General features: G+C 34.4%; 1 protein-coding gene and 1 long non-coding RNA gene across 2 annotated transcripts; both read right to left on the bottom strand.

Moving 5' to 3' along the window:
- Positions 1 to 840: 840 nt before the first annotated feature.
- Positions 841 to 8892, bottom strand: LOC130010782 (uncharacterized). Its single transcript, XR_008786058.1, has 4 exons — positions 8591 to 8892; positions 1971 to 2052; positions 1423 to 1503; positions 841 to 925 (listed from the first exon to the last, which is right to left on the bottom strand). It is a non-coding gene; the product is annotated as an uncharacterized LOC130010782 (long non-coding RNA).
- Positions 8893 to 10998: 2106 nt separating this feature from the next.
- Positions 10999 to 25028, bottom strand: LOC126809528 (inactive serine/threonine-protein kinase TEX14). The gene is made up of 13 exons (XM_050534155.2): positions 24914 to 25028; positions 22776 to 22890; positions 22358 to 22618; positions 17280 to 17397; positions 17064 to 17185; positions 16251 to 16352; positions 15934 to 16057; positions 14466 to 14635; positions 13294 to 13451; positions 12876 to 13075; positions 11994 to 12268; positions 11314 to 11427; positions 10999 to 11173 (listed from the first exon to the last, which is right to left on the bottom strand). The coding sequence occupies exons 1-13, from the start codon at positions 25026 to 25028 to the stop codon at positions 10999 to 11001; spliced, it is 2049 nt and encodes a 682-aa protein (XP_050390112.2).
- Between the last annotated feature and the right edge of the window lie 319 nt (positions 25029 to 25347).

Here is a 25347-nt window from a genome sequence, read left to right as displayed (position 1 = left end):
AACATCCTACTTTTCTGCACTGACTGGGGTAATGAAGACAGGCATACAAGATGCAGTGTGCTATGAGGGAAATTTTAATTCCAACTGTCAAGGGTATTTTGTGTTCACAAATTTTAGAAATGAAATGAAATGTGGTTTAACATCCTACTTTTCTGCACTGACTGGGGTAATGAAGACAGGCATACAAGATGCAGTGTGCTATGAGGGAAATTTTAATTCCAACTGTCAAGGGTATTTTGTGTTCACAAATTTTAGAAATGAAATGAAATGGGGTTTAACATCCTACTTTTCTGCACTGACTGGGGTAATGAAGACAGGCATACAAGATGCAGTGTGCTATGAGGGAAATTTTAATTCCAACTGTCAAGGGATTTTTTTACACACCAATGTGTACACAGCACCTCAGTTTTTTTTGTCCCATCCAAACGACTCAAACTTTAGTAGGAGTCAAAATGTATAACGAAAGATAACTGTATGAGCAAAAGGTGTTTTAAACCTAAGTGGCAGTGATTGGCATAAACATTCTTAGTTTTATTACTTTTCCATCCTGTTCCCCACTGAACAGTCCCACCAAGTTGTTTAAATTTCATTGAAAACTATGTGCTCATGCTCACAAGCTTTTAAAGAATCAAACTGTGAATAGAAAGATAATTAAGTTATAAATTTGATAGTATTTTCTTTGTGTCCTAGTCAGAATAAAACTTGTAAGAAAATTCCACAAAACAAGTTCTAAATTTACAATTTAAAATATTCCCATTGAGTTCATGATATTCCATCATGCAAAATGAAGATATATTTTCATGATCAGAAAATTTAGTCATGTAGTAAACATACCTTTTGTTTTAGCAGCTCTTGCATAATATATATTTGTTACAGAATCATCTGGTAAACTTTTAAATGATGAAGGCCGAGGATACTGTGGTGGCTTATAAAACAATGAAGGGATAATTAAAGAGTCCATAGTAAAGAGATAAAAAAAAAGTATGGGCTTGAAGTTCATGTTTATCAACAAGGTTAATGAAGACAGAGGGTGGAATTGGTAAATAAAATAGCGTATATTAATCAAATTGGCTAGATTTTATGTGAGCTAGATCTAGAGTATAAACAATATGGTTGAATTCTGTCCCCTTGTTTGAAAAAAATGTTATAACTGGATTCTCGTGCAACGTAAATATGATGTAGTATAAAAATTTTGTATGTTGCAGAAAAATGATACCACAGTCCCTAAGCCCAGGGACAGGGTAATGAAATGCAATTCAACAAGCAACACCAAGAATAGGATAAAAGATGCTAAAATTACATCACTTTTTGCATCAAGTAATGCACATAAATATTTCCTGAGTAAAATACCAGGGATTTTACCATATTTGTAATCATTACATCAAGCCGGCTCGCTGGACTTATATGTAGTAGCTGACTTACCAGATCAAAAGCACTATTATTAAAAGTTTGTTTATCTGCATTTGTTTTCTGTCCATGTAATATGGCTTGTTGAGAAAAATGCTGAAAAACGTCAAATTAAAAAATATTGTAGTTACATTACTTGAAATAGCCCTAAAATAAGTGCTATATTCACCAACTTGTAAGATATAATTTCAAGTTTTATATAATTATTATCAAGCTCATACAAATTAAAAATATTCACAAGGGCATTTGGAGCCCTTTTATATGCTTTAAAACATATGAATCCCAGCCACAATTTTTAAACCTTCCCATTAATTTCTTCAAGAACTGTACTGTATAGCATTCACAAGGTTAGACACTCAAAGTGAAATCAGTCAAGAAAATCTGTGATTCACCCTAAAAAAAACTTCAAAGGAGGTATTCCTTATGCATTAAGCTCCAAACAGATATTAACAAATTTCATGAAGAACACTGTTCTATTACGATATATAGAATTCATATCTACTGAAAGTGTTGAAAATATACTGACAAAATGGAAATAGCATTCTGAATCGATGTTCACTTACCTGGCTTGTGTGTTTTTGATATAAACCAACTAGATTTTTAACACTACCCTGCCCACCAAACCACGAAGGATCACACACATCACTATACAAATACAGAAAATTCAAAATTGAATGAACAAACTTCAAAAATGGTCAAGCTACTCACAGTTGTATCTACATTTTCTTTTCTCTCTAAATTAAAAAGAGGAGAGTGAATAACATATTGGTTTTTATGGGTTTTTTTTTTTGCTTGTGCACAGGACAGTTTTAATCATAAAGTGAGAATAGTAAGAAAACCTAGATTTTCCACTCTTTGTTACAATGTTACGTAAATTGTGGGATTGACTCTTGCATGGCACTTGAAACCACTCAACACCCTAAATTAAAAGGCAGACACCCATTGATGTCTCTAAAGGTGTGCCTTCTATTCTGGCCGACTGCACGATCTTTGGAATTATAAATTCTACTAAACCAAAACATGTTGCCTTTGGCCTTAACGGTATAGTCAATAGAATAGAAAACTGAAAAATAACCAGCAGTTGCCAGGCAAGATACGCCCACATTTTGCAATAGATGGATAGAGAACAAGCTAAAAACAAACGCAATTTTTTATACAATCAGGGGCAATAATCCAGAAAGTTATGGCCTAAAATGTGCAAATATCAAAAGGGACTGAGATCTTTGGGATATAAAGATATGTTTTAAGTTTCATCAAAATCGGATAAAAATTGTGACCTCTACAAAGAACGGCAATTTTGTTGGGCAGTTTCATTTCGACTTTCCCGAAATTCGAATTCAACCTTCATTATGGTGGAATGGTGATGTATTTAAACCGTTTTTAAAATCGGAAAAAAATTGTGACCTCTAGAGTGTCCACAAGCTACAAACGTGATTTTTCGTACTATCAGGGGCCATAAGCCATGAAGTTACAATCCGATAGATGCCATTTTCGAAAGAAACCAATATATGTCCACATGAAAATGGGGGCGTATAAAAATTGATATAACTTGCTTTAAGATTTCACAAATGACAATCTAAATATCATTTTACTGTAATTCAGACTCATTAACACTAGATTTTTTAGTGCTTCATTATGTGATAGATAGACAATATCAAATAGTTGGCTATTTATTTGACAATGAACATTTGTTGAGGTAGGCTCAACTTTTAATAGCTGACAATCTAAATATTAGTGTAATTCAGACTCAATTTTTTAGTGCTTTATTATTTGATAGATACACAATATCAAATAGTAAGCTATTTATTTCACTGTGAAAGTGTGAACATCTGTTGAGGTAGGCTCAACTTTTAATAGCTGTGTGGGAAACCTTATCAACGTTAGACTATTTGGTGGTCTGCATACTATCAATAATACCCAGAGTTATCTCCCTTACATAGATCAAAGAATTGGTGTCTGCTAGCCTGCATGTATCATTTGCCTAGTCACCTGTTATGATGGTAGAAGGACACACAAAGTTGTGCCAAGGTAGGTGCCATATTCAGAATACAAACAACACAGCTTGTCTTTTTAATTCACTGAACAACCCAAAAATGTTTGACGTGGGCAGTGACCTTTTAAAAACCATTGCACTACACTAAAAATTCAATACAATCCTCCATATTAAGAGCTCTGACCTGAATTTTGTTCCCAGCTTGTGTGAAAAAAAAAAGAAATCACAAAAACTCTGACCTGTAGAGGGTGTCTACAAATGACTACAATGTACTCCCACATGAAATGATGCCATATACAAATTAATAAACATTAGGCCTACACCCTTTCTGGATATTCCTATATATCCCCCACCCCACCTACAAAGACACACACAGTCTCCCCCCACCCCCTCCATTGCAAAGAACAACCACAAGATTGCCTCAATTTTAAGAAACACACTAAACACTAAAATCATCAATTTGTTTTAGTAACAACATGCAGTTTCAACAATTAAAATCTAAAGTCATTACAGGCTCATTTATGATTACTAAAATGTTAGCTTATGTCTCACATTAAAGGGGCATTATACGAGATTAGATAGAGAGTTGACAGTTCTCGCTATAATAGTTAAAACATAGATAACGCAAATAGAAATTGATCCACTCTGAAGAGAGATATTAGCTTTTGAATTTTAGGCTAGCCTTGATCATCATTACTAAAGTCGGTATGATAAAAAAAACATAGTCTCGATTATCCATTTTTACATTTAATTATCCTTCACAAAATGTATTCCAATCCGCTAAATATCGCAGGCTAATTATGGTCTGGATTAGTTAATTATAATGTCTAATCAATAATTTAGATAACATTTCAGGCCTAAAGAAAGACCTGCAATAGGCAGATTTAGCTCTTGCAATTTTTATGTTTAAATTAAATTAAATTTAGAATGCAAAGTGAGTCACATCTTAGGGATTCTGATCATGCAGTAAATTGGCGGGTGTATGATGTATGAGGTGATCTGTCCCCGTTATGGATGCTAGTTACATCCGATCCTATGCATATACGGCTTTCCAGATAGGAAGGGAGGCCAGGCGTGGTCAGCGAGGGTCTTCCTTGTATCTCTCAATCAGCGTGATAGATCGAGATATCAGGGTTTCATATATCATCAAATAAGCATTTATGCAAATATCTTCCTTTCATTAAAATAAATACATGTACATGTATTAGGTAAAATATGCTATTCTAGTAGATAAGATAAGAAATTCACTGTGGCATATGTAAGAAACTTTATTCTCTACAGACCTTTACAAAGTTCAAGTTAGAGCATCTATGATTTACATGGGCTTGGATCATGTCAGGTAAGTTAATTAAAATTAAAATTCATAATCCTTACTATTTACTAACAAGCGGTTGCCAAGCAAGATACGCTAGTACCAAGAGATGAATAGAGAACAAGCTAAAAAAAAAAAATCTGATTTTTCGTACAATCAGGGTCCATATTCCAGGAAGTTATGGTCACAAAATGCACAAATATCGAATTACACTGAGATCTTTCGTATTACATATTTTTACACAATTCGTGTACAAGGACAGCCTTTTTGTCGGGCAGTTTCGTTTCTCCCAAAATTTAAACTCAATCTTTATTATGGTGCAACAGTGATATATTTAAACAGCTTTTACAATCAGATAAAAATTGTGACCTCGAGAGGATCCACAAGCTAAAAATGTGATTTTTCGTACAATCAGGGGCTATAATCAAGAAGTTATGCTCGGAATAAAACATATTCTAAGTTTCATCAAAAACTCTAGCAGATCCACAACCTTGGTATTACATACTTTTACACTATCTGCATTCAAGCAGTGCCCATTATGTCTGGCAGTTTCAGTCCAATTTTTACGAAATTCAAACTCAAACATCATCAGGGCGTATCGATGATATATTTAAACGATTTTTAAAATCGGATAAAAATTGTGACCTCTAGATATCCACAAGCTAAATTTGCGATTTTTTCGTACAATTAGGGGCCATAATCCAGGAACTGACGGTCCAATATGTGCAAATATCAAAAGGAACCGAGATCTTTGGGATATAAACACATGTTTTAAGTTTCATAAAATCGGATAAAAAATTGTGACCTCTAGAGGGTCCACAACCTTGATATTACATACTTTAACGCTATTTGGGTACAGGGAGAGGCCATTTTGTCCAGCAGTTTCTGTCTGATTTTCACGAATTTCAAACTCAACCATCATTATGGTGTAAAGGTAAGATATTCAAACGTTTTTTTAAATCATATAGTTTAAAGATACATTATGGGAGATTCGATAACGAGTTGGCAGTTCTCACTATAATAGATAAAAACTTGATAAAGTAAAGGCAATTTGCTGAAAATTTCATTCAAATTGATCCACTATGAATCGAGAACTAAGCAGTTGAAATTTCCGGCTAGCCTTGATCATTATACTAAAGTCAGTATGATAAACAGCATAGTCTTGATTATCCATTTAATCGTTAAATCGTGAAGGAAAGTTATGTAGTAAATCGGCTCATAATCCACTAAAGATCGCAGGCTAGCGATGCCATCAAGAGTTGATTATGGTCTGGATATGTTAATTAATGTCTAATTAATAATTTAGATAACATTTTAGGCCTAAAGAAAGACCTGCAATAGGCAGATTTAGCTCTTGCATAATGCATGTTTAAGTTTCATTGAAATCAGATAAAAATTGTGACATGGAGGGTCCACAAGGTAAAAACATGATTTTTCGTACAATTAGGGGCCATAATCCATGAAGATATGATCCGTACATGCCAATATCGAAAGGAACCAAGATTTTGGGGAAATAAAACTATATTTCAAGTTTCGTCAAAATAGGATAAAAATTGTGACCTGTAGAGTGTCCACAAACAAATTGTGGATGGAAAACGTCCGGATGGACAGGGGCGATGACAATATACGTCCTCATGAAAATGTGGGCGTATAAAAATAGAATTAGTTGCGGGTCCAACCATTTTTATAAGATAACTTACATTTGCTCCTTAAGCGTAGAGTCTCATGCTGTACACTAAAACATTTATGTCCAAAATTGGTGTCAAATGTTAGTCTGATATCTAATCTTTTGAAAAGATATAACTAGAGTTGATGACATGTACATCTACAATAATGTAGATAGCAAAAGAATGTGCAAGTTTCTCAAAGTTGTGCAGGGTTGGGGAGTGGTCTAATATGTTCGCTTCAGATCATAAGGTTTGTCACAAGTGGCATTGTTTCGATCCCAATCCAGTACGTGACAAGGAGTGGGTTTTTTCCCACTGCTAAAGACCCCTAATGCACAAGCCAATTATTGAAATAAAAGTGTATATTAGTCCCAAAATGACCTGGTTTTCAAGTGGATATAAAACCTCTCTCTCTTTCTCAAGTGGATATAAAACCTCTCTCTTTATCTCTCCCTCCCTCCCCCCCTCTCTCTCTCTCTCTGAGAAAGTTGTGAAAAACAATAAGATAGGCTGCATGTGACCTTTTACAGCAGTGATTCTCAACCAGTGCCGCGAACAACATACTAAGAAAATTTCTCACTAAAGAAGCCAGCTATTTGATGAAATTCAAAACACTGCAATAAAGTAAATCCATAGCTGTTTTTTTCTTTATTTAGTTTGATTCATTCTATGTGTCTATGACTAGTCTGTGTCTACGGTTGTATGCCGTCTTTGACTCGCCTGTTTTTATTTTGCAAAATTCAAAAAAATTTCATATTTCATATATATTTAGCCAGGTGTGCCACTATTTTTTCTTGTGTTCAAAGGTGTGCCGTTGGCTAAAAAAAAGTTTGAGACTCTACCCTTATTGGGTCAAGCAACTTTATTTGAATGAATCTGAACAGCTACCACTAAAGTGAGTCAGTGACAACCTTAACATGTTGTGTGGGTAGAAATTAGTCCAGAATCGATAAATATGACAATTATAGAATAGCAAAATGAACAAGCCAACAGTGAGGCTGATGTCCCCCGCCGAAATCCCCAAATTAATAGATGACACATATTAATTAATCGCACATCTATTTTTTTCAATAGTATCGAGCAATCAAACTGATTATCAACTATACACTAAGTTTCATCACTCTCTATCAGATAGAATCAAAGTTATCTTGTCCAAAAGCATCGACCAAGGAAATTGCTTATCTCTGCTTAGCTTTAGCTCGATATGTTAATCATTAAATTCGGTCAAGACGAACATCAACATCAAGTTAGAAGCAGAGTTGTTATGTTCCAAAGTCTTGACCAATCAAAATGCTTATTGCTCCTTAGCCTAAACAGACAATTCTCATCATCGAACTTAGGCAAGGTATTGATGTAATGAAACTATACACCAAGTTTCATCACTCTCACTTAATTAGAACTAAAGTTATCATGTCCCAAAGCATCAACCAATCAAATTGCTTATCTCTACTTATCATAAGCAGAAAATGCTCATCTTCGCACTCTATCAAGACATTGACCTCATAAACACCTACACCAAGTTTGAACATTCTAGCTCAATTAGAAGGAGAGTTATTGTGTTCCAAAGTCTCGGCCAATCAAATTGCTTATCGTTCTGCTTACTCTCAGCAGAAAATGCTTAATATCAAACTTAGTCAAGGTATTGATGTAATGAAACTATACACCAAGTTTCATCACTTTCACTTAATTGGAACTAAAGTTATCGTGTCCCAAAGCATCAACCAATCAAATTGCTTATCTCTACATACCCTAAGCAGAAAATGCTCATCTTCATACTCCATCAAGGCATTGACCTAATAAACACCTACGCCAAGTTTGAACATTTTACCTCAATTAGAAGGAGAGTTATTGTGTTCCAAAGTCTCGGCCAATCAAATTGCTTATCGCTCTGCTTACCCTGAGCAGAAAATGCTCATTATCGAACTTAGTCAAGGTATTGATGTAATGAAACTATACACCAAGTTTCATCACTCTCACTTAATTAGAACTAAAGTTATCTCTGCTTACCCTAAGCAGAAAATGCTCATCTTCGAACTCCATCAAGGCATTGACCTAATAAACACCTACACCATTCTAGGTCAATTAGAAGGAGAGTTATTGTGTCCCAAAAAGTGTGACGGACAGACAGACAGACGGACGAACCCATTTTAATAGTCCCCTGCTTTCTTCGAAAGGCGGGGGACAATAAAATAAAACTCAATTGATTATTACCTTTTTGTATCAGGTGAAGGGCTTGGAGGTCTTTCTCTGTTTCTTTTAGTTACAGTTTCACAATCTTTATATGTTTTAACATGACATGTAGGGGAGAAACTTTCCTCTTCTCTACTTGTATCATGACTAGCATTATATAAAGCATAGATACTACCAGCAGTAGACAACTGTGTATTACACTGATTACCACCGTCAGTATGATGACTAGCTGGTTTAACTACAGTCTGATTTGGACCACCATTTTGATTCAATGATAAGTAGCTAAATTTAGATGGAGAACATAAATCAATTCGTTTATTATCGGATGGTATAAATGTTCTGTAAAAAGAAATATTACAAATTTATCAAAATCAATACTAACAAGTCATTTGATAAAAACACGAACATGGATGCCAGAATACTTTCACAAAACAAAGATGAAACCAAACAGTAGAGGAAAATAATAGATATTGTTAACCAATTTCAGCCGAAATTTTTTTAGAACGTGTTTTGTACATCAGAAAAATGAGCTGAACAAAATGGGCTTGAGTCAGTTATTTCGGCATTTGCTCTATTTCAAATATTACTTCTTGGCCCGAAACATTAGAATTTTTGGGATTTTGCCTCAAGCCTATTTTGTTCAGCACATTTTTCTAATATAGAAAACACCTTCAAAACAAGTTCTGCTAAAATTGGTTATTGATATCGAGTATTTCCCTCTACTGAAAAGTAAATAGATTTGTTTGCATAATATCCATTTGAGTATGTATGTCCCTTTACTAATTTTTGCTAGCTTAAGTTATTAAAATGGAGACCAATGATATTTATTTTCCATCTCATGCACTTTCAATTTATAATCAAAAGTAAAACAATCAGCACCATAAAGAAATCCTTTTATGAAAATTATTATTTCAAAAGTTACCCTGCAAAGAATTTGTGTAAACGATTTGCATAACCTGATCAAATTGCAATTTTAAGAGAACAGATAATCTGTAAGCTGAATAATTTTTTAAGTTTTTGTGCCTGTACTAACATAAATTTTTGAAGGCCCAACAGGCAATTTTCTTCCTCTAACACGTCAAGGTCGTAAACTAATAGATAACAGAAAGAATATATTTTTCAATCAACCTCATTTCAGATTACTTTTTTTGGATGCAAACTGAATTTAATGGTGTTGAGTAGTCTAAAATACACACTAATGCCAATCTTATTAAGACTGCATGCCTGTTCAGTGTGTAAAATAACCCAGAGGACACATTAACAGTCCAACCGTTTGTTGTGTAATAATGGAGATAGAAGGTAGCAAACGAGAAGGTTTCCACGACCTAGGTACACATTGCTCATGTGACCTACAGTAAACAATCATTGCTGACTCAAGCAACAGTGTCACACTGGACAACGCATTGACGTCATAGAAGAAATTCCCACTACGACACAGGGATCTCGCTGGCTAAGTGGGTAAGATGCTGGCTCGCTAGCCTGGAGGTCGGGTGTTCGATCCCTGCATTGGCCGAGAAAGTTCATTCAGATTTTCCGGCGTGGTTCCCCCTTGTCAGTGATGCAGGATGGAGGGTCCGACAAGGACAGCTGTCTAGTCATTCGGATGAGACAAAAAAACAAGGTTCCGTGTACACATTGGTGTGCACGTAAAAGATCCCTTGACAGTTGGAATTCGATATAAGAGTAGGCCGTAGTGCCGCTGTCCGAGCAAAATTTCCAATCATAGCACATAGCACACTGTATCACGTATGCCCGTCTTCATTAGCCCAGTTCGGAGCAGAACAGTAGGACGTTAAACTCCATTTCATTTCATTTCATTTCATTTCCTCTACAACACGATTATCCAGATCTACCATTTTTGATGGTTGAAGACTACCATTTTGAATGCATAAAATGCTTTTGAATGCGAATTGTTGTATTTTAAAACGTGCTGTGGATGTATTCAAAGAATTTACCCAAAACCACAAAATCTTTTTTGAAGTCAAATAATGAACAAAGATTTTAAAATAATTTGAGGTGATATTTTTTAACATTTTTGGTGTCAAAACTTCTCTTATAACCTCTACTTTCAATCTACGGTTGGGATTATCAATATCTGTTTTTGCCATGAACTTGTAGAATTTTCAAGAAAACTCATAATTTTTTGGCTTTCCCATGGATACCAGACAAACCATGGTCTACAGCTAAAATGTGAACCATAGGTTTCTTGGACTTGCATTTAGCATTGTTCATGCCAAATTATTATCATGCTTTTGGGCCAAGTTTGGAACATAGTTGGTAAATATTGGTATTTTTTTGGTGATTAATATGTAGTTTAATACCCCAAATAACAAAATATGTCATATCTTATGAACAAAACTTACAGTGCTAGCTTTAAACTGTGCATTTTAGAGTACTCAACGCCCTTAAATTCAAGAAAATGAAAATATTCAAACAAACCGTCTTTCTTCATTTGAACTTTCTGTATTAGTTAAATCTTTTTGATAACTATTTGGTCTTGATCTTGACTGGTGTTTTTGTCTGGTTTTAGGTGATCTGACTTTCACATGATAGCCTACCATTTGACCATCATTATGTCTATTCACATCAAACTGCACTCCATCTCTGGAGAGAAAAATACAGAATCAATTGTAGAATTCCCAGCATCCTACAAATATTTGCCGATTTCAAATAGGAAATACATGAAGAATCTAACAACATCAATTTTTCAATTGACTTATTTATCATTATAGCCATAAACTTACGTTTTTCTGGTATAATGTCCTGGTAAAGACCGTTTTCCTGGAGATTTAGGATGTTTTTCATAATAATTGTATGCTTCATTCTTACAAAAATCAACATCATCCTCATCATCATACCTAGAATAGGACAAAATTATATAATGGAGAATCAAGATGAATTCCCATTGAATTCATTAGAAGAATTTCTATAGACGTACCAGGGCACACATGAGTAAACAAAGTCTGGTAAATTTCATAATTTATTAGGTTTTATACATAACGTAGTTTTGCCCTTAACACAAAAACTCAAACCATTTTTCAGTTACAATATAAACTAGATCCTACCAGATTACAGACCTAGGGCCTGTTTCACAAAGTATATAAAGTAACGTACATGTAAATTCAGATGAGTTGTATAGTAAAATGTACCATACGTTATTCTTATGTGTGCTTTGTAAATCAAGATCCTAAAAACATGAACAGTTAGATCAACAAACTGCTTTTTTTAAATCTGAGTGCTGTGTATAGCTAAAGTACATACCATTCAGTTGATATAATATTTGTTTATTGTATTGTTTGCAATGTCTGTGTAGTTTGTGTCTTGTCCGTAGGTTTGTCTTTTCAGTTCCCCTGCACTCATTAATAGAATGAAACTGAAAGACTCGTATTGAGATAACTGTAAAATGTATAAAGATGTAACTCACCATTCCTGTTTTTGTTTTCTGCTTCTATGTTCTGAATGATGATGATCATGATGGTTATTTTCATTATGACAATATGATGACGATCTGGGATGCCTGGTGGATCCAGCTTTATCAGGGGATGGACTATGTTTACGTTGATGATTTGGTGACGTATTGTGTTGCCTATGTCTATCATCAACCATTTTCCCTGCATGTTTTGTATAGCCATCAACATCATCTATACATTTTGGTTCTGTTTCTTCAAGTGACATGTGTCTTTGAGGCAAAGTTGGTATCTGGAATTTATTTAATCAAAAACTTTAGAAAATATTACTTTAAATCGAAATGGCTTAAAAAACTTTCTTAAAAAAAATTTCAATAAAATTTACCAATTATTTCCATTTTATAATATGCCAGTATAAAACTCATACTTCCTTATGGTTGGGTAAATTGGTCACCTGTTTGACAATTTGTCTGACAAATACATAACAAGAGGGAAGTAATCAAATAAGCCAATGAAGATGGGAATTCTAATTCATAGCGATTCCTTCTAAGTCAGATGAGTAACCTACCCAATCATGTACATTCAAAAATGTCCTAAAGCTAAAATGAATAGATGTTCAAAAGTTTTGCAATTTTACATCGTCACTGATGAAAACTGCATTGATCTTATCTTATTCCGAACTGATTCGGCTCAATTGAAATTCATCAGAATTTAGGGGTAACTACACTGTATCAAAATATCCAACAGTTTCATGTCCTTCGAAATCTGTTTTGTGGTGAGTCTTTGTGCAGTACTTTACTGAAGAGGGATTGTAATTTTAGCCTTTATGTGTTTTAATACTTCAACCAGAATGGTACTGTCTATAACCAAAGCTAAAGGTAAAGATTTGGAAAACTTACACTATCTGGCGGTGCTGCCAACCAGGTTCGAATTGTTTCAAAATCTAGCATTCTTGTATTATATTCTATCTCTAAGCCATATCTAATTATAGTTTTAAAAAGATTGGGTATTTTATCATTTTCTCTCATTAAGGACTGTCTTTCTGCCAATAATTTATGCTTTATCAATTCGGCATCACACATATCCCACGGAACTTCACCTGTGACAATAAAAATTGAGCAAAATATCATTAATGATCTCCATACAAGATCCAATTCAAAACAATTTCATAATTGATTTAAGGACTTCAACAGCAGTCAACATTTTAGTATGTTGGGGGGGGGGGGGGGGTGTAATCAATCATGACATTGACCTATACATCATCTTGTATATTACTACTACTTGTAAAATTTATTTCCCAGTTTAGTTTAAACTTACACACAAATATTTCCCACAGAAGACAACAATAGCTGTATACATCACTATAAAATCCTGGTTCATTACCATCCATCAATTCTGGGGCCATCCAATTATATAAAGCATTTTGATATTTCATCTGAGATGCTGCACTTTGTTTTCCTAAACCAGCCTTTTCACTTAAAATGTAAAACAAAAAGTTATCTTAACAGTATATCAAGAGTATATTATCATAACTCTACAGCTGGCTTGTGAAGGGATTAAAAAAACTCATGGAATAAGTGTGTTGTGATATCAAAATAGTCTTAAAAACACTTTACAAGATTTCAGTGATCAGAGAAATACTGTATTTCAGTGCTAAAAACATGTGATTGATAGTACAATCACCATTTACCAAGTTAAATGGAAGAAAGGAAAGATGGCAGAAAATAATTTAAGAATTTACTTAGGCCTCAATATGTATGGTAAATGGACAGTAAGTAATGACAAATACATTCTGGAAAATGGGCCCTCTCTCAATCAAGTTCGGTGAAAAACATATGGCTTCTAAAAATAGATTTTTTTAAAGCTTGGGGTATCTCCTCCTGAATACAAAGTTTTGAGGGGGATTTGAAGCGAAAGAGAGAGAGAGAGAAATGGGTTTTAATGTCCACTCGACACAAATGAGGTCATTTTGGGACTAACATGTGGTTCAATTTTATTTCAATAATTTGCTTCACGTATGGGTCTTTAGCAGTGGGAGGAAACCGGAGGACCTAGAGAAAATCCACAAGGATGGACAGGCAACCCTACTCCTTGTCACCTAAACTGGGGAATCGAAACCACGCCAGTTGACTCAATGTCAGGGATTTGAAGCAAATTTTTGATAGATTAATTAGTTTGAATATATTTTTAGTCCAAATATATCATCAAATCACACAGTTTGTATGCAGGAAGGTATCTTTTAAGTTAAATTGGATTTCTAAATATATTTCTTTTGTATAACTAGCAAATCTTCACCCGTAGACACTTCATGGCATAAAAATCTACATAAAAATGAATGACACTCTGAATTTTGATGTACTGGTGAATGAACTGGGGAGTGGAAGGATGGGGGTGACAAATATATATACTCCCACATAAAATCTAGAAAGAATTATTTTCCGAAAAATTACTACCCAAAATAAAGAAAAATATTTTCTTCTGTGTCTCACCTATCCATTGCATATTCAAAGTTGCCAATCTTCGCTGAATAAGGATTAACTAGAAAAACAGCATGTGATGATAAATTACAGTGGATAATATCATTCTGATGTAGAAATATCATAGCATCACAAATCTGTATCACAATATCTCTAATATTTTGTGTAGGAAGTCTTTCTAACTGAAAAATTAAAGTTAAGTCAATTCTATATTAACACAAAGTAACAAGGCAATTATGCATATGTCCCTTTACCAGTATCTTGTCTATGTATTTGGACAGAGACATTATAGTGAGTGCAGCACACACCTACATTTACTAATCAGATTGCTGTGGGTTAATAAAGAGTGGCACTGATTTTTTTAACTTACAGCCATGAAGATATATTCAAATTTAATTTATTTCTGTTGAACAAGTTCTGTTCTACTTCTAGTGTTTAGCCTATTATCTCATTCAATGGAGAATATTTCAATATTTTTGGGAGAGAAAAAGAAATTATGCCTGACAATTTTATAACTGAAGCAGAAGACAGCCATACTAAATATTTCTGTATTACATTATAAGGATTTATAATTAAATTATAAGGATTTATAATTAAATTATAAGGATTTATAATTAAATTATAAGGATTTATAATTAAATTATAAGGATTTATAACTATGTATAAATTGAATAGAGGTTTACAGTCATGTATAAAATAAAGAAAGGTATTTACTTACAATTGTGTATAAACTGAAGAAAGGTATTTCAATCAATCATATATAATTTTGTGTTTTTTACTAATGAAATAAATTCAATTTGTAGGCCCCAATGACATGATTTTCATGTTTTTGTGTTTGAATGAAGGCATTTGATGCAGTGGTATCTTTAGTTTTTGAAAGAATTTATACGTTTATGAAATTTTCCTGACATTTCATGGTATCTCCTTATATTTTGAGGTTCATCTCCTTATGTTGAGAGTGTCAGAAGGTGATATAGTTTGAACCAAGGCTAGTGATTTTAATTATGAAGACACTTTCCAAATTTGATGACATCTGTTTGCTAGTGTTTCAGTTCACTGACCAATCGGATTGTACAAGGCTTTTTAAATATGCAAGGTACTGGCATTCCCAAGCTTTAACAGTTAAGAAAATAACTCTTTCGATTCAACAACTTAAAAGTTTTTCCTTTAAGGCCAAATGAACAAGGTTTTAAAATTATGTTGAAAACTCTGTACTGTATAACATTCACATGATTTCATAAATTTAAACATAAACAGAATGGATAACTTATTACTTAGCGATTTGCGATAAAAAAAAAATCCCCGCAATTCAAAACAAAATCTATCACGAACTCTGACAGGCAGTGTTCACAAGAAATTGTGACTAGATGCCAGATGGAGGTTTTGTCAATATATGTCCATATTAAAGCTGGGGCTATAAAAATGATATGATGAAGGTTTAGGTTTTTAATGTAAGATTTTAAACTTGATTACCACTGACCTTTGCATGAAGATAATAGTAAATGGATCCAACATTAATTCTTTCAAATACCAGCATCATAGAGTCCATAGTGTAGGCTTGACAAACACCCATTAATAGCAGTATATTAGGATGATGTAACTTGCTGAAAAAAATGAGAAAATAAATCATATTTTGCTATGTAGATCCCATCCATTATATCAAAAGTGTTTGTAACTCAAGATAATAGATTTCAACTTTGTTGCCCTATAGAAAATGAAGATATTGGTGAATCAAACTATATACAGCCGAATAAAACGAACATCTTGATGACATTAGTTATCATTCATCTTACTTACCCCAATCTTTCAGCCTCTGTAATAAGTAAATCAATATAACCTCCTGGCTGTGTAACTTTATGTAATTTTTTCACTGTGACAGTACTTTTATACCAAAACATGCTACACAAATTTAAAAAGAACAACAAACAGAATAAAATTATTTGATAGCGTCCGAATTATACACCTGTCATATGTGCATTTCATAAATACTTATCTTTATACTTTTATTCACTTCAATACTTCAACCCATTTTCATTACATTTTAAGCTATGTACTTATACACATTCAAGAGAATATGTTCAATTAATTTTAAGATTTTAATATCATAATATTGTACCACACTTTGCACACATTTGTTAAACAGACCCCACAACATCAATCATTTATTTTTTTATACGCCCACAATTACCTAGTAAGTTATCACATCAGTAAATCGTTGGAGAATTGGTTTGAAGATGCCTACTGTATATATTTGTGGATTTTCACATTGAAATATGGTCTTACATTGTCACCCTCGTCCATCCATCTGTTAGTCAGACTGTCAGTTGTTGAAAAATTGATCTTGGAAGCTATCAAGGCTAAAATTATTCACTGACTGACTTGAAAATTTATACACTGTTTATGTTCACAAGACAAGTAGGCCTATGGAGGCTAAAGTTAATATCTGATTGACTAGAAATTCATATACAGTAGGTCAATTGAAGTCCAGATTCTCTGTGGTAATGAGTTGGCAGATAGCTTTGTTGTCAGATAGCCTATTTGCCCTTTAACTTTTAAGCAATTTATCAGGCCTTCAAAATTATTCTTTGCAATCAAATTGATTATCTTTACCTTTCCATTGCCATGAAAGCTCCATTATCAAAACTCGGACCATAAGCATCAAATTGTAAATTGGCTTCTGGCACTAAAGGAGTAACTGACACTAGCCCACCATCCTTTTCTCCTGTGTAAACCTAAAATTGAAATGAAACATCCATTGATTATCAATTTAAGAACAAAGTTCTACAAATAGTGTCAAATAATATATATCATACATAATTAGCTCACCCTACCAAATCCTCGGCTCTCAACTCTACTTATACTATTGGTACTGTCCAAAGGTCTAGTTCCTCCTAATTTTTTTCTAATTATATCTACAAGTGATTCTGGAACTGTTAACATTGTTCTGTAAATATAAAACAAACACAGTTAGACATTATTAATTCTGGTAATCTTTCACATTTTTTATTCTCTGCACTTATTAAACAGGGTATAATAATATTTTTCATTGCATTTGTAAGTTTTCTCTGGATGAAAGCGTCTTCCTTTATTAATAAAAAATATTAGTATTGAAGTATGTATGTAACTGGTGTGATTGTGTATACTTTAAATTATTATGGTATAGAAAAAGCATGCATAGAAACAGTGAAAATGGCGTGAATGTCAATACGTGTAAGGCTGTCTTCTTAAACGGTGGTCGTGATATCGTGGATTTTTACCGAGACACTGTATCTGAATTAGTGTAATGTGTGAATGAACTATTAATCTAACTTTTGTCAACAGTGAACTTTGTCTATTCTTGTGAACTCTATGTGAAATTCGACTCAATTTCCGAGTGAGCTGTGATTGTGAAATGATATTGTGAACTGAGAACTGTCAAACCTGAATCTATGTGAAGTGTAAATGTAACTATTTTCGTCTTTTGTAACTTTTATTATTAACATTCTGATTTCTTATTAAACTGTCAATTTGTTTAATCAACACAGAACTCTGTTGTTTTGTCCAGGTTATTAAAATTAAAAGGCTGCATTTCAGTGTTATGCCACTGACCTTTGACCCCAGAAGTGACCCGTTGACTTAATACAGTGTCTGGCGTACAAACGGTATTATCATAAACGCCACAAAAGGAACGTGTTAGGGCTGACTCTCGCAGAATAATTTGTGCAAAATAGAGAGTAGTAACCTTTGTAAGCTGATAAAAACTGATATAGTCTTGACTCTTGGGAGAGTTTCAAAAAATAGATTTATTACACAAGGTTAAGGTGAGAAAAACAGTGGTCGGTTACAGAGCTTGATCTGTAACCACTTGGTTACATATCTGATCCCATGGCTCTATGTCTCATATTTCAATTTTAATCTTACCACAAAAGTGCAAGGTAAATTTGCTGTAGCGTGAAAAATATTTAAACAAATTTCAATTTAGAATAAAATAATTGAATATCTAATTACTCTGGACAAGCAACTGAAATAGTGATTAGCAATTTTTGAAAAAGTAAATAGCAAAAAATGTTATACAGTAGTTGCCTGGCAAGATATGCCCACAGAGAACTGGCAAATTTGATAGGGCTCATCCTCGAATTGTCCCAATGCTTCACATTGTATTTGAAAACCAACGGCTGCCAGGCAGGATACGTCCACATTTTCCAAGAGATGGATAGAGAACAAGCTAAAAACAAACGCAATTTTTTGTACAATCAGGGGCAATAATCCAGAAAGTTATGGCCTGAAATGTGCAAATATCATAAGGGACTGAGATCTTTGGGATATAAAGATATGTTTTAAGTTTCATCAAAATCAGATAAAAATTGTGACCTCTAGAGGGTCCACAACGTTCGGATTACACACTTCTACACAATTTACGTACAAAGATCGGCCATTTTGTCAGGCAGTTTCATTCCGATTTTCCCGAAATTTGAATTCAAACTTCATAATGGTGGAATGGTGATGTATTTAAACGATTTTTAAAATCGGAAAAAAATTGTGACCTCTAGAGAATCTGCAAGCTAAAAATGCGAATTTTCGAACAATCAGGAGCCATAATCCAGGAAGTTAAGTTCGGGTATCCGCGATTATCAAAAGGAACCAAGATCTTAGTGTGTAATGGTGATATATTTACACTTTTTTTTTTTAAATTGTGATTCTACAGGGATCACAAGCTAAAAACATGATTTTTTGTTCATTCAAGGACCATAATTCAGGAAGTTACGATCAGATATGCTCGAATATCAAAAAAACACATTTTGTCCGGCAGTTTTGGTCCGATTTTCAGGAAATTCGAACTCAACAAACATATTACGGTGTAACAGTGATATATTCGAACGTTTTTTTAAATCGGATAATAATTGTGACCTCTAGAGGAACCACAAGCTAAAAACGTGATTTTTTGTAAAATCAGAGACCTTATTTCAGGAAATTACGATCCGATCTGATCTCCTTATTGAAAGGAACCGAGATCTTTGGGTTATAAACTTGCATTTCAATTTTCATCAAAATCAGATCAAAATTGTGGCTTCTTGAGGGTCCACAACTTTGATATACCAGATGTTTACACTATTTGCGTATGAGGGGCGGCCATTTTGTCCGGCAGTTATGGTCCGATTTTCATGAAATTCAAACTCAGACAAGATTACGGTGTAACGGTGATATATTCGAACGTTTTTTTTAAATCGGATAATAATTGTGACCTCTAGAGGAACCACAAGCTAAAAACTTTTTGTACAATCAGGGGCCATAATTCAGGAAGTTACGATTGGATATGTACAAAAATGAAAAGGAACCAAGATATTTGGGTTATAAACATGCATTTCAAGTTTTATCAAAATCAGATGAAAATTGTGACCTCCAGAGGGTCCACAACCCTGATACACAATATTTTGACACTATTTACAAACGAGGGGCGGCCATTTTGTCCGTCAGTTTCGGTCTGATTTTTACGAAATTCGAACTCAACCATCCTTAGGGTGTAACGGTGATATATTAAATCGGATAAAAATTGTGACCTCTATAGGGTCCACAAGCCATAATTCAGGAAGTTATGGTCCGACATGCGTGAATATCAAAAGGAATCGAGGTCTGTGGGTTATAATCATACATTTCAAGTTTCATCAAAATCAGATAAAAATTGTGACTTCTAGAGTGTTCACAAGTTGTTTTTTTTAAATCGGATAAAAATAGCAACCTCTACAGTGTTCACAAGCTAAAAATGTGATTTTTCGTACAGTCCGAAACATTTCAATATCGAAAGGAACAGAGATCTTAGGGGGATAAACCTATATTTCGAGTTTCATTGAAATCGGATAAAAATTGTGACCTGTAGAGTGTTCACAATTGTGGCCGTCCGGACAGGGGCGACGACAATATACGTCCACATGAAAATGTGGGCATATAGAAAGCTGTTAAACTTTAGGTCATCTTCAAGGGAATTACTGAATTAGCGGCATGTCTTTCATTTGGCACCATTTACAGTTCTATCAGGCAAGATATGCCCACATTTTGCAAGAGATGGACAGAGAACAAGCTAAAAACAAAAGCAATTTTTCGTACAATCAGGGGCTATAATCCTGAAAGGCGCAAATATCGAAAGGGACTGAGATCTTTGGAACATAAACATATATTTTAAGTTTCATTAAAATTGGATAAAAACCTTTACATACTTTTACACAATTTGTGTACAAAGAGTAGCCATTTTGTCTGGTTGTTTCATTTCCATTTTCCCGAAATTCGAATTCAAACTTCATTATGGAGGAATGGTGATATATTTAAACATTTTTTTAAAATCAGATAAAAATTTGTGACCTCTAGAGAATCCACAAGCTAATAAACAGAACTTTTTCGTACAATCAGGGGCCATAATCCAGGAAGTTACAATCTGATATGCGCAAACAGCGAAAGGAACCGAGATCTTTAGACATAAACATACATTTTAAGTTTCAGCAATCTGATAAAAATTGTGACTTCTAGTGGGTCCACAAGCTTAGTATGATATACTTTTACACTATTTGTCAGGCAGTTTTAGTCCAATTTTCATAAAATTGAAACACAACCATCATTAGGGTGTAAAGGTGATAAATCTCCCTAAACGTTTTTTTAAAATTGGATAAAAATTGTGAGTGTGACTTTAGATGGTCCACAAGCTAAAAACCTGATTTTTCGTACAATCAAGGGCCATAATCCAGAAAGTTATGGTCCGATGTGCGCAAATATCAAAAGGAACCACAATCTTTGGATTATTAACATAAATTTTAAGTTTCATCAAAATCAGATAACCAGCGGCTTCCCGGCAGGATACGCCCACATTTTGCAAGAGATGGATAGAGAACAAGCTAAAAACAAACGGGATTTTTTGTACAATCATGGGCAATAATCCAGAAAGTTATGGTCTGAAATGTGCATACTTTTACACTATTTGCGCACAAGAAGCGGCCATTTTGTGTGGCAGTTTCAGTCAGATTTTTACAAAAATCAAAACTCAACCTTCATTGATGTGTAACAGTGATATATTTGAACGTTTTTTAAAATTGAATACAAATTTCGACTTCTAGCAGATCCATAATTCAGGAAGTTACTATTCGATATGCACAAATATCAAAAGGAACCAAGATCTTTGGGTTATAAACATACATTTTAAGTTTCATTAAAATCTGATAACAACTGTGACTTCTAGAGGGTCCACAATCTTAGTATGACATATTTTTACACTATTTGCGTACAAGGAGTCGTCATTTTGTCAGGCAGTTTTGGTCAGATTTTCAGGAAAATGAAACTCAACCATCATTAGGGTGTAACAGTGATAAATCTAAATGTTTTTTTTAAAAATCGGATTAAAATTGTGACCTCTAGAGTGTCCACAAGCAAAAAGTTTGATATTTCATACAATCAGGGTCCATAATCCATGAAGTTATGGACTGATACATGCCTATATCGAAGGGAACCGAGATCTTTGGGAGATAGACCTATATTTCAAGTTTTGTCAAAATCCAATAAAAATTGTGACCTGTAGAGAGAGTGTCCACAAACAAATTGTGGACGGACGTCCGGACAGACAGGGTCCACCGCATAATATGTGGGCGTATAAAAATAGATAATCCTAGACTTAAACATCATTCAGTAATAAAAAGCAATTGTATTCCATAAAATTGTTTCCTGTACTCATTTGAAGTAACAATAAGAAAACTTGCAATTTTTTCAAATCAATACCAATAAATTATTGATTTTCACTGAATCAAAGCTTTTGTTTTGGCTAATCAATGAAAAATGTGAACTCTGTGTTTTCGATAAATTATTCAAGAGCAAAACAAAAGATCAGAAGAATCCTTTTACAGTCAAACTGGTTCTTATGCATTATAATCCATATTAATATTACTAACCTACTCCTTCTGTTACTGTCTTTTCTAAACCTAACTTCTTGTTCAGCTGAAGTCATAGCATGTACTCGCGTCTTATTTATAAAATCTATCATTTTAATTCGTTTCTTTGGGTCTTCATTCATTAACGCCCAGTCTATGCATCCTCTGCCATCATTATCATGATATCTTAGATCACCACCTGCGTCCATCATTTTCTGTAATAAACTTATGTTTCCACGCAAACATATCATTAATACAGGCGTTTGACCATTATTACTTTTCCTGTAAATATAATAATCAAAATAATAAAAAGCATATACTATATTGCTTTTATAGCAAAATATTAGCTTGTAATTGCAACAATTCTTCAATTTTTAATACCAGAACGGAAGAGAAATTATGATGAATCAATTTATTAAACCAGCCAATGTTTACTTACTCATTTGGATCAGCTCCACGTTGAAGTAAAAGTTTAGCAACCCCTTCCTGATTAGCAAAACATGCACAAAAAAGTGGTGTCTGGCCTTCATCATTTGGATAATCCACATATATTCCTGAGAAAAAAAATACATTTACATGAGATTATAATTCCAAATTTGAAAATACACGTCCTAACCGTTATCCACTGCATGTGTGATACAAGTAATTATCTACTAATTAACCAAATGTGAGTGGTCTAGTAGGCTATAAGATAAGTAACTATTCAGGCCTTTAAAGATACATTAGTTAAGAGCTAAATATGCCTATTGCAAGTCTTTCTATAGACTTCAAATGTTATAGAAATTATCAATTAGACCTTAATTTACATAACAAGCCCAACATCAACTCTGTAGACCCTTGGATGGATTGGATACAGATTGGATTTAAACAGTTGTCTGTTTAATAATTAAATGGCTGACCAAGCTAACATATTACTGTTTATCACTGACGTCACTCCCGGAGACTGACGATGAAAGGACTGATAATCTTGGGTACCGTAGGCATTGAGAATGTTACTTGATAATCGAGAATATGTGGGCGGAGTTGTTGTCTGTCAATCAAACGATCAGCAATTCTCGGAGACGGTGCAAAGACAGTTGATGCCTATTTCTAGCCCAAACTTCCAACAGTGATAAATTTGTTCAGAATAAAGTAATTTTCAATATTTTCTTTCTTTTATCATCTATACTAAGCAGCAAAATAAATGTCAGGTTGGTATGTTACTCTGAATAGACGCATTGCATAAAACTTGCCAAATGTTTTTATTGTATATTTATTGTGACCACTCTCCAACTTTACCTGAGCAATAAGGCTCCTTCCCAAACACAGAATTGAAACTAGGAAATGTTCTCAAAAACGCAATCTGACTTCTGAGATGGTAATGTGTTCTCCATGATTTTCATGAAACTCATGTTTGGAAGATTCGACCCTGGCCATACTGCCCAAGTCGTTGCCAATCACTTCCAGGTCAATGTTCGGACCATCTAGGCTTCAGCAACGCTTTCAGGCCAACGTCTCACCAGAGAGAACATCCATTGCCATAGACTTTACCGTGGACCAATCCCCGCCATCAACGTGAACGTCTACAGTTTGCCCAACAACACCACAACTGGTGACACAGGCAATGGAGAACTGTTCTGTTCACAGATGAGATTCGGTATTGCGTATCAACTGCAGATGGCAGGACCAGAATATGGCGTTGAGGTGGCCAGCGTTATTCTGACCAATGTGTCATGGAACGAGACTCATGGGGAGGTCCAAGCATAATGGTTTGGCGTGGAATCGGCCTGAACCAGAGAGTGGGTCCTGTGGTGTTCCAAAATCTTGGTACAGGGAGAAGAGGCGGCGTCACAGCAGTGTGCTACAGCGATCAAGCTCTCAGACCCCACATTATACCACATTTCGCACGTCATCGAAACAACGTTTTCCAGCATGACAACGCCCGTAGCCACACCGCCAGAGTTACTAGGGACTTTCTACAGCAGAACGGTGTCAACGTTATGCACTGGCCAGCCCTTAGTCCGGACTTAAACCCGATTGAACATCTTTGGGATGAAATTCAGAGGAGACTTAATAACAAAATACCGAGACCAAACACAGCTGATGGATTGCGCCAGGCTTTTCTGAGAGTGTGGTTTCAGGTGCCAATGGCGTTCATCAATCGTCTGGTCCACTTCATGTACAGACGCTGCGCTGCTGTTATTGACACTCGCAGTGGACACACCAGATACTGATGTATAGACTATGTACAGACTCTAAACCTTCACCAATGTGTCAGCATATTGTTCACAAAAAATTGCTTTGATCCATTTAGTACCTCGTTTTCTAGAATGATTTGATTAAAGTGCCTCTCTGATTTTGAAATCGTACTGATGTTTTTTGGGGTTTTTTGGCTGTTTAGTACATTTTTGAACTGTTACATCAAGAATGTCCAACTCTTTATTAAAAATGTATTTTTAATATGATGGCTGTGTAAAAACTTTCTCTTTTTTATAAGATTATTATAGATTATGCAGGAAAATAATGTACTTTGTGTCTTTGTGAGTCGTGACATAAACATTTATCAACAGTTTAATAGCACTTTTGGGAACAGTTTACCTTTATCTATGGCACGTTTTACAGCACGTTTATTACCCTGTTTAGCAGCACCATGAAGAGATACCCCTAACTTGTCACTACTGACCATTTTGCCAAGATGAATGGGTGACCCCATGTGCAATGCAGTGATAGAGGAATCCTGAAAAACACAAGCTTGACAATTTAATAGTAACTAGCTACCTACTAACACTCACAGCAACTAAAGACCACAAAACACATACATGTGTCATACACAGATATCTGAATATAAATGATCAAACAACATTCTATCACTACCAGTACTCTAGCCTGTGTCATAATATGAGAAGTCATGATCAAGGGAAGTCTTACCCTATTATTGAATTTTATGTACCTGTACGCCTAGTAAAACTGCTAAGTCTCTTTTCTTGTTTTAAGATTAAAGGCTATAAATTCTAGCTTTGGGGTAGGCCTTC

This window comes from Patella vulgata, chromosome 2, assembly GCF_932274485.2.
Source record: "Patella vulgata chromosome 2, xgPatVulg1.2, whole genome shotgun sequence".
NCBI lineage: Eukaryota > Metazoa > Mollusca > Gastropoda > Patellidae > Patella > Patella vulgata.
The sequence above is the reverse complement of the archived record's forward strand: the minus strand, read 5'-3'. Positions and strand labels throughout refer to the sequence as shown.

Excerpts from the sequence above, each read along its gene's own strand:
- LOC126809528 (XM_050534155.2), bottom strand. The coding sequence starts at position 25,028 with ATGGGGTCACCCATTCATCTTGGCAAAATGGTCAGTAGTGACAAGTTA. Across the intron at positions 16,058-16,250 it reads ACAGAGGCTGAAAGATTGGG|CAAGTTACATCATCCTAATA; the intron begins GTAAGTAAGATG and ends CATTTTTTTCAG. Across the intron at positions 11,428-11,993 it reads AGAAAACAAAAACAGGAATG|GTATGATGATGAGGATGATG; the intron begins GTGAGTTACATC and ends GTCCTATTCTAG.